Source organism: Lolium perenne, chromosome 3 (genome assembly GCF_019359855.2).
Source record: "Lolium perenne isolate Kyuss_39 chromosome 3, Kyuss_2.0, whole genome shotgun sequence".
Lineage (NCBI taxonomy): Eukaryota > Viridiplantae > Streptophyta > Magnoliopsida > Poales > Poaceae > Lolium > Lolium perenne.
The window spans coordinates 181,554,499-181,568,022 of record NC_067246.2 but is presented as its reverse complement, the minus strand read 5'-3'; the positions used below and the strand labels follow the sequence as shown (position 1 = coordinate 181,568,022).

At 43.6% G+C, this 13,524-nt stretch overlaps 2 protein-coding genes across 2 annotated transcripts; one reads left to right on the top strand and one right to left on the bottom strand.

The window, feature by feature from the left end:
• The first annotated feature begins 3,918 nt into the window (after positions 1-3,918).
• Positions 3,919-5,493, top strand: LOC127342768 (histone deacetylase clr6-like). The gene has a single exon (XM_051368777.2). The coding sequence runs from the start codon at positions 3,964-3,966 to the stop codon at positions 5,479-5,481; it is 1,518 nt and encodes a 505-aa protein (XP_051224737.2). The 5' UTR covers positions 3,919-3,963; the 3' UTR covers positions 5,482-5,493.
• Positions 5,494-5,684: 191 nt separating this feature from the next.
• Positions 5,685-13,025, bottom strand: LOC127342767 (uncharacterized). The gene is made up of 19 exons (XM_051368776.2): positions 12,814-13,025; positions 11,853-11,956; positions 10,993-11,079; positions 10,831-10,906; positions 10,663-10,737; positions 10,447-10,500; positions 10,157-10,216; positions 9,958-10,074; positions 9,615-9,709; positions 9,118-9,320; positions 8,888-8,985; positions 8,429-8,532; positions 8,185-8,350; positions 7,980-8,102; positions 7,794-7,876; positions 7,564-7,705; positions 7,376-7,405; positions 7,042-7,112; positions 5,685-6,950 (listed from the first exon to the last, which is right to left on the bottom strand). Exons 1-19 carry the CDS (start codon positions 12,850-12,852, stop codon positions 6,239-6,241), a joined length of 2,439 nt encoding a protein of 812 aa, XP_051224736.1. The 5' UTR covers positions 12,853-13,025; the 3' UTR covers positions 5,685-6,238.
• Positions 13,026-13,524: the final 499 nt, after the last annotated feature.

Below are 13,524 nucleotides of genomic sequence, written 5' to 3'. Positions count from 1 at the left end.
TTCTGAACTCGATCCACTTTTACAATAGATATAAGTCTACTACCATGAACTATGTCTTTAGTTTCTTCTATAAGGTGTGCTAGAGGAGATCTATCTTGTGTCCTTCCTTTTATTGCTTCGACAACAACTGAGCAATCTAGTTCTAGCGACACCGGACAGTTGCTCCATTGCAAGGCCAAGCGAAGTCCTTCCTCACACGCCTTAGTTTCAGCTTCTAGGGGATCACCACATCTGATTAGTTGCCGGCAAGACGAGCAAATAACCTTGCCTTCATCATCACGAAGGGTCATGCCCGCCCCTGCCGATCCGTCTTCCTTTTTATATGAACCATCACAATTCAATTTAACCCATCCTGGAGAGGGCATAAGCCAACGAAGATTTTCTGGAGAATGTTCACACGTTAAGGTCGGCTTTATCGTATCCATAAACTTGGCACACTTCCCCTTTATAACCTCCTCCGTATATAAGCTTTTGATACTCTTCAAAGTTCTGATGTAGCTCAAGAGAAAGATCTTCGAACCTTCAATGGAGGGAAGGTCTTTATCATGTGTCACCTCATTATGGGCAAACCAAATACGCCAAGCCACCAACAGAAAAGCATCGATCATACTAACTGGAATAGCCTCGAGAATTGACGCAAACCAATTACTTGAGGGTGCCTGCATAACGTCAGCGGTGGGTAGCTACCAGGTACTCCTCATTACCTTCCATAAATTATTTGCATGAAAACATTTGAACAAGGCGTGTGCCATATCCTCTTGTTCCTTATCACATATCAAACATCTCCCGGTAACTTCAAAACCTCTGTCCTTTTTATTCTTCTCCAAAGCAAGGCCATTAGAAGCAGCCTTAAAAGCGAAATTCTTGACCTTTGGTGGAACATCTGCATGCCAAATCCGTTTCCAACAAGAGTTCGCACCATCCGGGACAGAGCTAGTTGCAGCAAAGGCACATTGATCCGAGGACTCATTGAATGCTAGTTTATAAGCACTACGAACAGTAAAATGACCTGAACCCTCAGGTTGCCAGGCAATTAGATCATTAACTAGACACCGAGAGTGTTTAATTTTAAGAATCACCTCTACATCAATTGGCAGGAAATTACTTCGTATCATAGCCTCCTTCCAGTTTCCTTGGTCATCCAACAACTCAGAAACACGGCGAAAACGCTTCTTTCCCCTAGTGGTAAACACTTTCGTATATGATAGCCGTGGTAACCAGTTGTCACGCCAAACTCGTATATTCTGGCCATTACCAACGCGCCAAATAATTCCTTTCTTCAGCAACTCAAGACCGTGAGAAATGGCCATCCAGGTAGACGAGGGGTTACCTGTAAAAACGGTATCAAGAAGATCACCACGTGGGTAATACTTGGCCTTAAGAACACGTGCACATAAGTTATCCGGGAACTCCAGCAGCCTCCAAGCTTGCCGAGCAAGCAAAGCTTGGTTAAAGATACGCATATCTCGGAATCCGAGAGCCCCTTGTGCTTTAGCTCGTTAGTGTTTGGGCCAGCCAATCCAATGTGTTTTGTGTTTTCCATTCTCCACTCCCCACCAATAATCTCTGATCAGTCTTGACAAATCATCGCAAACCGAGAAGGGTAGCTTGAAAAGCCCCATCATATATACAGGGATAGCCTGTGCAATGGATTTGATCAAGACTTCTCTTGCACTCTGTGATTGAAGGCTATCACCCCATTCAATCAAACTTTTACTCAATCTCGATTGGAGACTTTGAAATCTCCCTTTATGCATCCTTCCATCTGGTGTAGGCAAACCTAAATATTTAGCATCAAACATTTGTTGCTCCACACAAAGAATGGATCGAATCTCCTGCTGAATCTCTTCTGAACACGCTGTGCTAAACATAATTGAACACTTTGATGGATTAATTAGTTGACCGGTACTCACTTCAAACTCATTAATGACTTGCTTCACCCGGTTAGCCTGGGCCTCAGTTGCCTTAAAGAAGAGCATTGTGTCATCTGCAAATAATAAGTGGGAAATTCCCGGTGCAGCCCGACAAACTTTGAGAGGGTAAATACCATTACTTTCCACCTCCTTTTGCAATAGAGCTGACAAACCATCCGCAACAAACAGGAATAGAAAAGGGGATAAAGGATCCCCCTATCGAAGGCCTCGAGAAGGAGAAAAAGCTTCCAAAAATGATATCCGACTCTAAACAATATTCTAGGTGGGTAATTTAAGAAGGACTTAAGGGTGTTTTTGCCAGCTTACGGGCTATTGCCGAAACCAACTATAGGTATGTATGTATATATTATGAAGAACACGGCGCAAGAAACAGAAAAGACTAGGAGACATCTGAGCTGCTCAAGGGAAATATGATGCTGGCCTTCTACGAGTATTGGTCAAATCAATATCTTTGGTTAACGACCAATGCAAGGACATGTTTACTTAATTGGAAAAATGATGCTGAGAGCCCTATTGAAAGTTGTAAATTTTCACAGAAAATGACATCACAATCCTAAGTACGAATAAATGGTAACAAAATGAGAAAATTAAGAAAATGGAAACACACCAATTCATTATTGATTATTTTTCAATTTAGACACATTCTATGTTGCTATCAATTCTATTACCCCTGATTTTGACATCGATGTAGAATAATATATAGTGGAGACTATTTTGAACTTTGTGTAATCTTACCTCGGATTCTTTCCGTCCTACACCACTAGTTAAAGAAATAAAGGCGGGTGAAGTTGGCTTGCTCTTGTTCTTCTTACATATTTCCCTTTTATCTTTAGAATTATATATGTGGCTATTGTTGTTTTGTCAATGTGTGTAAATATGCCTTATTTTACGTGTTTCGAGTGGATCAAATACTCTCTCTTGACATTTAAATTATTGTGACAAAAATACATGTAAAATTATCTAGTAAGTGTGAATTATTTGGATGGTAACCATAAATTAGTGTATGTAGTGTGGTAACTACAGAAAAAAAAAGTCAAAACACATTAAGATGATAATATTTGTCGGACGAATCTAAGAGTGAAAATTGGCTGTCAATTACATTAACATTTTTTAGATAATTTATTTTAAATTTTCAAATTGTGAAAAGATTTTGGAGGAAGTACATCTCCTTATAAAATAATCGAACATTGTTAGGGGCTATCGAGTTAGGGATGGAAATAAAACTCGAAGCTCACGAGCTTAAGAAAACTTGGCTTGACTCAACTCTGAACTTGGACACTAATAAGTCACAAGCCAAGTTGGAGTTTTTGGCTTGTTGAGGAGATAAGTTTTATTGAGTTGAGTTCTGAGTACTCGCTAAGCTTTAATATCCTTACGTTGATATTCTGGCTCATACATTAGTAAACACTAAAGAAAAGCAAACACTAATAGGCTAACGATACATGAGCACTCATCTTAAAATTTTGAAAATCTACATAATGAACTATAGATGATGAAACACCCTTCTTGTACTCTTACACCACCATGAATTGATTACATTGTTCAGTTTCTTAATGAACTTATCAAGATTATTGAGCCAACTCGAACATTTACCCGAGCAAAGCTGGGGTTTTAAGCTCACTATGTTAATGCGTTAAGTCGAACAAACTCGTTAAGTTGAGTCGAGCGAGCTCGATATGGAGTATCGACATAATTGACTTCACCCGCTGTTTCATCCAACAGCCGACATTAGCAAATTCTAGGGGAAGTTGAAATCACCAAATTCGTGTTTGTTATGACGCGTATTGAATTTGATGCCTCTGTCCGAGTCGAACACAGTCGTCCAACCTTACCAGAGATCTGATTCTGATGTTGGCACCCGGATGAAGAGGCCGCTAATCCCTATCCGAGTCTAACTTGACACGAACTGGACGTAGAGAATCTGGTCCTTTTTATACCCCGTCTGTGTATGCTCATCCTATTCCAACACACGCATTCACTCACGCCAAGGGATCGATCAATTATCCGGCCGCGGCGGAGAGGCGAGGCGATGGAGATGGAGATGGAAGGGGGGAACTCGCTGCCGTCGTCGTCGTGCCCCGACGGCAGGAAGCGGCGCGTGTGCTACTACTACGACCCTGGCATCGCCAACGTGGACTACGGCGCGCACCACGTGATGGTGCCCCGCCGCGTGGCCATGACGCACGGCCTCGTCACCTCCTACAAGCTCCTCCCCGACATGGAACTCCTCCGCACCAGACCCGCCACCGAGGACGAGCTCGCAGGCATCCTCACCGACGACTACCTCCGCCTCCTCCGCGACCTCACCCCGGGCACCTACCGAGCCGACACGGCGCGGCGGCACCACATCGGCGCCCTCTCCGGCGACGAGCGCAACGACAACCCGGTCATCGACGGCCTGTGGGACTACTGCGCGCGGTACGCCGGCGGGTCGCTGGCCGCGGCGCGCGCGCTCGGGAGCGGCACGTCCGACATCGCCATCAACTGGTCCGGCGGGATGCACCACGCCTGCAGCGGCGAGGCCAGCGGCTTCTGCTACGTCAACGACATCGCGCTCGCCATCAGGGAGCTCCTGGCCACCTTCCCCCGCGTGCTGTACGTGGACATCGACGTGCACCACGGCGACGGCGTCGAGAAGTACTTCGCGGCCGACGGCAGGGTCATGACGGTCTCCTTCCACCAGTACGGCCGCGGCGGCAAGGGGGGCGACACGTTCTTCTTCCCGGGGACCGGGAGCGCGGAGGACGTCGGCGAGGGCGCGGGGAAGTACCGCACGCTGAACGTGCCGATGAAGGCCGGCATGGACGACGCCGGGTACAGGGAGCTGTTCGTGCCCATCATGAGGGAGGTCATGGGGGTGTTCCGGCCGGACGCCATCGTGCTGCAGTGCGGCGCCGACTCGCTCTCCGGCGACAAGCTCGGGGAGTTCAACCTTTCCGTCAGGGGCCACGCGGAGTGCGTGAGGTACCTCCGGAGTTTCAACGTGCCACTGCTGCTCCTCGGCGGCGGCGGGTACACCATCAACCACGTCGCGTCGTGCTGGTGCTACGAGACCGCGGTGGCCGTTGGCAAGGAGAAGGAGATCCCCGACGACATACCCCACCATGGCTACGAGCACTACTACAAGGACCAGGGATACAAGCTCCACTACGGGGTTACCAAGGTGGGGAGAAACGCCGCCGGCACGAAAGAGCACATGGACAACATAAGGAATGAAGCTCTCAAGAACGTGCAGAACCTTCACGAGCTCTTGAAGCACGGCGTCGCTCCGAGCGTGCAGTTCAAGGACATCCACGACCAGGAACTCTACAAGAAGCCTCCAAAAACGTCCGGTCCAAAAAAGAGAAGAGGCAGAGATGGAGATGGAGAGGACCCCATGGACAGGCTGCACCGGCTGTGCGGCGAGGCGGACGTCCGCAACTTCTTCGCCAGGGTGGGAGAAGAAAATATTAGAGGAGCAGCTTCTTCGCCAGGTCGGGAGACGAAAATATACCAGGAACAGCGTCGTAGGGCGTCCTCCGCAGCTGTCCATAGGTTTTGCCATTGATTTGTAATCAGAATTGTTTTGTAATCAGAATTGTTGCTGCCTAATGAATGTCGTTCTGCTGCTTTTGTGAAACTACCAGAGTGCCAATGAATTACAATAATAATGCTGCTTCTGTCTTTCACCATTTTCCTACGCAACTTTCACGTGCTTTCATGGTTATTATCTTGCCACGGCGGTATAAAAATTATTTTAGCACAGCACAATTAAGGAAGCGCAAACCGGGTCTGAAACAATTGAAAGCAACGAACAGAGATGTTTTACAAAAAAAAATAGCATGCCCTATTTGAACTGACACACATCGAGTCAGAAAGAATTACAATAGCTAAACTAGAAATAATACCATTTCACATATTACAGTTCCAAAGTTAACCTAATGAAACAAAACACTAGGTAGACAAACCAGTTGCCATCCAAAAAGAATTGTGCTTTCGCATATCGTAAGACACGAGACTACCACCACCAAACGACATTTAGTGCCAACCACTTGTTCCCCATGAACCGGAGGGCAAATTTCGAAGCAAATTGACCAGTTTCTGATGAAGTGTCGAGCGTGCAGTTAGAGAATGGTGCTCATTTGTACAGCGATTGGCCACAACGGAACACAAAATACTACACTTGCTTATTGTACAGCAGTTTGCTTCGGAGTTGCCTGTGGCTGAGGAGCACTTGAAGCAAAGATGATTGCTTATCTTCTGCAGGGTCTGACTACAATTGCTCGTCAGCTATGCCATTTCAGTCCATGAGATATCCTGCCACTTCACTCATTTGCTTCTACCGTGCCAGTTTTCGCTTCAACGTCCACGGCAGAAACTTCCTTGCTTGGTAGATCCACTACTGCATCAGTTTTCGCTCCAACATCCACGACTGCATCAGTTTCCGGTTTCACATCAACAACCGCATCAGTTTTCATTTGGGCATCAACGGCTGCATCAGTCTTCATCGGTAACTCCACTTCTTTGTTAGGGATAGCTTGCTCGGGAGATATTGCCGAGTCGGCAATATCATTCCCATTAGCATCAGTATCCGGTGAAGCTTCAGATACAGGATTGTCCAAATCAGATGAGCCAGCGGGTTTATCTACTGTTCCCTCTGCCTGCATCTCGGTAGCTGGGGCTGAAGATTCAGCTACTGCAGAGGCAGCTTCGTCTGTGCTAACTTCAGTATCACCATTTGAAGCATCCGGATGCCGATCGATCCCTTCTGCACTTTCAAGTTGCTCATCCTCAGTGTTAAGATTTGTCTGTTTAATACATTCTGCGGCATCTTCTGCCTCCTCAGTAGGGCCATTTCCAAGGGACAAGGTTTCCATTTGATCCTCAGTGCCAATGACTTGACCATCATCAGTTTCCTCAGTGTCCGGGGAAGCTTCCTCAGAATTGGGTGATGACGAAGGAACAGAGGCAGCTAAACGGTCATTGATACCTCTCTCTCCATCAAATGTGAACCAATTTGAATTTGTAAAGAGGGAGCTGCTTATAAACAAACAAAGCATTATCAATCAGTTACTCATACAGGCGAAAAATCAAGGGTGCTGGAGCACAATTGAAGCTCGCAAATTACCCATCCGGTTCATCTCCCAGACGCAGAGAAGATATTACCACCTCAGCTGATTCGTCATCAAAATAGACATCCTGAAAGGAAAACAGAAGAGGAAAGATTTTTAGAATCATAAGAAAACAATATACGTGTGTATCCATTATTCATTCCATGGACAACTTAACCATACTGTTAAACAATTCGTTTCCACAGAATCAAAAACTACATAGCATGTTTATAGTCAGTTTTTCGTACAAACAGTCTAGTGCAGTCAACACATTTTTTTAGGAAACGTCCCAACGAACATTTGAACGTTAGAATCATGCGAACATACAAAAAAAGGTTAGTTTCAACATACCTCATCATCGCGTTCAAGTGACCCTTGTGCCTGCATTCAAAAGAGCAATATGCATCATTAATATGTACACAGTCCCCACAATGTCTACATATATAATACAGCAGTAGAAACAATAGCATGACAAAAGGGCATAAATATTTTGATATTCGCAAACCATCAAATCTAACAACACTAGCACATCAGCACACCTCTTCAATGTCATCGTTGCTGTATATCCCATAACGGAATGCCTGGCTCAAGTTATTAGCAAGAGCTGCAACATCGTAATCCCTGTCCCGGAAGTCATCATCATCACTGTCCCTACCACGGTCATGTAGCGAGGTTGGGCGCCTGCAGCAACATACGAGGCATATAAGTCCAGAAATACTTAGAAAATGAAAGCCAGGTATAGCATGGAAAATAAACAAAGAAAACCTACCCACAAGCCCAGTGATAAACATTCTCCACCTCATTGCGCCTGACCAGAACATCTGTCTGCCATTCGACCCACTCACTGTTATCCTACTCAAAAGTCAAAACAAAAAACCCCAAGTTAAAATGATGGGTACAAACTATAGATATATCAGACTTCCAAAGTATCGAGTCACTGCAAAATGTAAGATACCTGCAGGTGAGCCTGGATAGTGCTGTTGCTGTTTCCCAACTGAATGAGTTTATTGGCTATTCTTGTCATGTGGCCAACATTCCCAATTTTTGAAGGGGTTTTCCCTTCAGACGGTACGGTAGGCTGCACAGAGAAGAGACATACATGAAGGGCCATTCTTGGTAGTATAAAGTCAAAACTGTTAGGGCATACTAATATAGCTTACCCCATTAGACTCTGTTGACAAAGAAGAAAGCTTGTCGGCAGCAAGAATTTTACCAACAATGTCACATTCATTAAGAACATGTTCGACAAGTTCTGTTCTTTTACCCTCTAGGCAAGAAACAATTATATTCTCGACATGATGGTGCAAAAAATTGTTATATGGATACCTGTGGTATAACAAATATATGAGAGTGGCCCTTTAAACCATGATGAAGCAAAAGAACATAATATATCCATCTTCTTACTCAAAGAATAAATCAATGGAGCGCTTTATTGCTGATTGGCTGATTAGCTCCTTTTCAGCAGTTTCACTACCAACTGTCAGCAAAACAGAGATAAACTCCACAATCTGTCAAGGGGATGGTATATCCAGGTTAACAAAAATGAGCAGGTATATTAGCAAGACACAATAAGAGTGCCAAAATGTAATACGGAGTAACATAAAATGCTAAACATCGCTAATGAGTTCTGTCCGGCGTTGCAGGAAAACGTGCAAGACACGTGACATTTGACACCAGGGTATGAAAATTAAGTAATAGTTGTGTCCAGATAAGCCTATGCTACTAAAAATTTCTGTTGAATTCAATAAATAAATGCATCTAGAGAGGAAATGAAGGGCTCAAGACTCAACCGATAAACCTAGGCACTACAAGTTTGAAATGACCAAACGGTCAATTGTAAAAGGCATTTGCAACATCCAGTACCTTCAGTCGGTGTTTCCCGAGAGGTGGGCGTAAACATCCATAAGTTGTAGGCAGAACATTGTCAGCAGCAGAAGTGTCCAATAAGTTCAGCAAATTACCTACAAATTATATCAGCTATAGCAATAAATCTCCAGAAATCAAAAGCACTACAAAAGAACATCTAGCATGAGATGGCGCATGGTTTATACTTTATACAAGGTCTAGAACTGATAAAGGAGATAAACACTCACCTAGACTCTCAAGCATACCATCAACCGTCTCAGGACTGGCAGTGACCAATGCCCCATGACTTACATTGCTTCTGAATGCCTGGTAGGAAGCTGATGCTAATCTTTTTGGGTCCAGTAAAGATATGCACACTGACAATGAATGAACCAGCACAGATTTGGGTCTTGATCCTTCAAGAGCATGACAGAATAACCTCCCAACAAAACTGTAATTACATAAAACGTAACACAAAGATTTCTTGGTCAGAGAAGGAAATACTTGTACAGGGGTAGGGCTCCATCCCTATTTCATTTAAAGCAATCTTTCGAGTTCAGATAAAAATAGACTTAGCCTCTTTATGAACAAATCATTGATTTCGAAAAAATGCACAGATATTTTCTATGATTCTGTCTACTACATAAATATTCAATGCATTTCATTTCTAGAGGTTTTTCCCAAATTGCCAAACAAAGATAAAAACTTGTGGTGTCGCCAAACAACAAAGTTTTAAGATGGAAACCTTGGGCTGCATATCTTCGCCGCTAGAGATGGAGGTGCACATCGAGTCACAGCACACAGAATTTCAGCAGCATTGGCATGCACTTCAGGAGAGTCCTGCTTTGCAGCAATACATTACATATTAAATTTCCACAAGAAAAAATGGTGTTCTTCTCTAAGAAACTGAATAAAGTTATTTAGGGGCTTATGTTCATATAGGTAAAATATCTCAAGACAACAGACGTGCTAGGTTTCTCGGATAAAATGTATGTTTGTATGCAATCATGCCTAAGAAAATACAAGCAGATATATGCAAATAAATGCATTTCCCTGTATTTAAAGGAATTCAAGCTTGCCTAACTCACCGATGAGCTAAACTTATCAGCGATCATTCCAAGGACATCTGTATTTTCTAACCACTGCATAGTATCCGCATAGTTTGAATATATGGTCTCATCAGCACCAATCAGACGTATCAGGACCTGAAGAATTCCAAGAGCAGCAACATCAAACAAATGCACCCACTAAAGCATCAATCCACAAATGTAACCAATGATAGCTTACCTCCATTATTGATGTGATGCCAATCAGGTCAACAAGTTGGACAACTATCTCTGGATGCTCCTATACAAAAACCGCATGTTGTAAACCACTGAAATACTCGACAAATTTGTGGGAATGAAGAAGAATTGTGCGGTATAAAGCTAAACGCAGCACAAAGTGTTAGCTTGCCTTGGTAATTTAAAATAGCCTCAAACAATCAAAGAAAGCACAGAAAACTAACTTATATACATCATAACTTTAAATGCAAGTTAACTAACTATTTTTTGTTTATAAAATGGGACAACAAATACCTGAACATAATTCATAAGTGGGGCAGTCTTCCGCAGCATCAGACAAATTACCACCTACAACAAATAAATAATCAAACTGCCTTAGCAAAAATACGACATCAACTAAAAGATGAAATCTCAACATCTGAATAACAAAAAACATGTAAGAAAACAAACTTCTGCAGGAAACTTCAAACACAAATATATGGTATAGAAAATCAAAGTAAAATTTAGTACCTTACTGAAGTAACCAGATAATAATGTGCTGTGCGGATGATCAGGTTTCACAAATGAGAAGAGCAAATCCATTAACTGTAACGCAGAAAAATAAAAGGATAACATTAGCTAAAATGGTTGTAATTAAACATGCCTGACAGAAGACGCCAAAAGGACAAGAACACCAACCTCTTCATCCTCTACTAGGGTTCTCAGAATGACATCAATTTCACAAGTAAATATCTCGCAAGCAATGAAAGGGAACCTGGAAGGGATACAGTGAATTTCAAAAAGGATGAAATCCAGTCCTTTATATAAAATGACTATGAATACTAATAACCAATGACGTACTTGAAGGAGCGCTTTTTTTCAGCATCATCCGGAACTTCTTCAACAACATAACGAAGCAATTGCTCCACCTGGGCCTTATCACGCAAGCTACAAAAGGACATTCCAAGCATTATAGGTTAGGAAATATTGTATTGAGTTGAAGAAACACTGAATGTTAGTGAGCAAGAAATGAAAGCCAATACAGGTCTTCACTATATTAGTCATTCCTTCAGCCAGGCGATCCATCATGAAAACTCAACGTGACAATTAAGTTTGACAGTACGAAAAAGTTCGATAATTACTAATTTACTGAGGCATCAGGTTCAATTCTTTGAAGGTTCTTAATACAGATAAAACTAAGAATCTGTTGGAAAAGGAAAGATAAGAGGGAACAGAAATAGATTTCCCTCAGGAAAGGCACATTCAGCAATTACTGATCCTTGCCTGTAAACAGAAGAACTTTGTGAACCAACTATTAGGAGAAAGGACTACTGCCAGCACAAATGCCGAAAACAAACTACATTTTATGTACTCCCTCCGTCCGGAAATAAGTGACTTCGATTTGTCTGGATTCGCATGTATCTGGATGGAGGAAGTACATTTCCTTCCTATGGTGGGATTTGAACTGTGCAGATGCAGCAGCTATTAGGTGCAAAAGCAGATGTGATAATTTATCTCATAACTACACTTGTTTGTTATTTTCTTAACCTAATAAGAAACTCAGTTTCCTTCGCAACTGTTGCAGCAAATGTCTTGTAAGTGTCTAAGAAAAAGGTACATGGTTCATCTTTGTTACTCTGGTGCACAGTATAAAAATGAGTTGAGGTGCAACAATAGATTAAACATGCCAGCCATGCAAGAGAAGCTTGCGAGGAAATTACAAATTAATGAGTCGGGTATTCAGGGCTTTGCACTCTTGAATAATTTCATCTTCATCAAGAAGTTCTTCCAGTGTAAAATTTTCCTTATCTAGGATCGTATCCACCTGAAAAAGCAATCATATACTGAGTTAGCGATGATGCCATAACCTGTGTTTGTACTCTGTAAGAATGCTAGGAAAAATAAATCAAGACCCTCGTTGAGAACTGGAAGTTATTTATAATGACTATGGAACAATAATAATAATGATGACTCAAGTGAGACATGAGATCAAATACAGGGTACCGCTAAGTTAGAGGATTATTAGACACACAAAAGTTGAAGACAAGAGAACACATATCAACATTATGTTAGAACAAAATAAGTAGACCATGTAGTTCAAGAGAATGGCAAGGAAAAGGAGGCAACAGCTAATTACACTAGCGCAAAACTGTTCCACCCACAAGACAGAAATCGTTTCTGAAACAGCTCAAGTCCAACGCATATGAATCTTCAGTTCATAACGCATATGAAACACACCAGATCAGGGATTCAGTGCGGTATTAACAAACACAGCAGCTCTGCCATATTCTGCCCCTGTTGAGCAATGATCCCAGCCCTCCCCAAGGGTAGCTTGTATGCAAAACATAATCCAAATCCGAACCAACGCGCATCTACTTCCTCGCCTGCAACCCGCCCAAATCACGAGAAGAGCAGATGCACACGAGCTCCCCAATGCGAAATCGAACACCTCGCAGTCGCAGGGCACCGACAGAAACACCTCCAACACGAACTAGCCGGAAGCAAGCATTACAACCCACCCGCGGCGGCACCAAATCCACCGAACCAACCCAGACGAATGGGTCCGCGGGGCCAAGCCCGCAGTTGGTAACCACAGCGGCACGGGGACGCGCGGACCAATCTGAGAGAGAGATAGAGAGAGCGCGGGGCGAAGGGTGGAGAAGGAGCAGAAGGGGGACTCACGGGCGAGGCCGCCGAGAGGCCGGTCATACGCCAAAACATGGCGGCGGCGGCGGTGGATCTAGGGTTTCCGGGGCCGGTGAGCGCGAGTTGGCGGCCGATTGCTCGCGAATCCGGGCGGCGGCGGCCGGATTGGGCGGCCGGGGGAGGAGGGCGGATCGGGAGGGGGGGCGAGCGGATCGAATTGGGATCGCGGGGGCGGGGGCGGGGGCGGGGGTGGGGAGGCGCACGAGAGGAGGAAAAAACAGCACGCTTTTCTTTTCTATTTGGGCTTTCTTTCCCTTTGATTTGGTTTCGTGTGTGTGTGTGTGGAGATGGGGGATTGGAGTTACTTTTGACGACGAGTGCAGATGGCGATGGGTCAAATTATTTGCTCGGTTATTTAAAAGGGGAACAATAATTCTGAATAGAGTACTCACTCTTTTCTAAAACTGATGATGGTGAAAAACTAATTCCAAGCTTAGCTTTTCTTTGTTTGTGCAAGGTGACGCGCACACGTTCATACATAGCACATGTGTAAGAAATTTCAAGTGGCAATTTGTTCATACATTTTGAATTTATTACTACTCCCTCCGATTCATATTAATTGACTTCAATATGGATGTATTTAGAACTAAAATATGTCTAGATACATCCATATTAGAGTCAATTAATATGAACCGGAGGGAGTATTAGATTGCTCTGTCAAAATTGTGTGAAATGTCCGGCTTTTGG

Excerpts from the sequence above, each read along its gene's own strand:
- LOC127342767 (XM_051368776.2), bottom strand. The coding sequence starts at position 12,852 with ATGTTTTGGCGTATGACCGGCCTCTCGGCGGCCTCGCCC. Across the intron at positions 10,738-10,830 it reads CCCTAGTAGAGGATGAAGAG|TTAATGGATTTGCTCTTCTC; the intron begins GTTGGTGTTCTT and ends TCTGCGTTACAG. Across the intron at positions 7,877-7,979 it reads CTATCCAGGCTCACCTGCAG|GATAACAGTGAGTGGGTCGA; the intron begins GTATCTTACATT and ends ACTTTTGAGTAG.
- LOC127342768 (XM_051368777.2), top strand. The coding sequence starts at position 3,964 with ATGGAGATGGAGATGGAAGGGGGGAACTCGCTGCCGTCGTCGTCGTGC.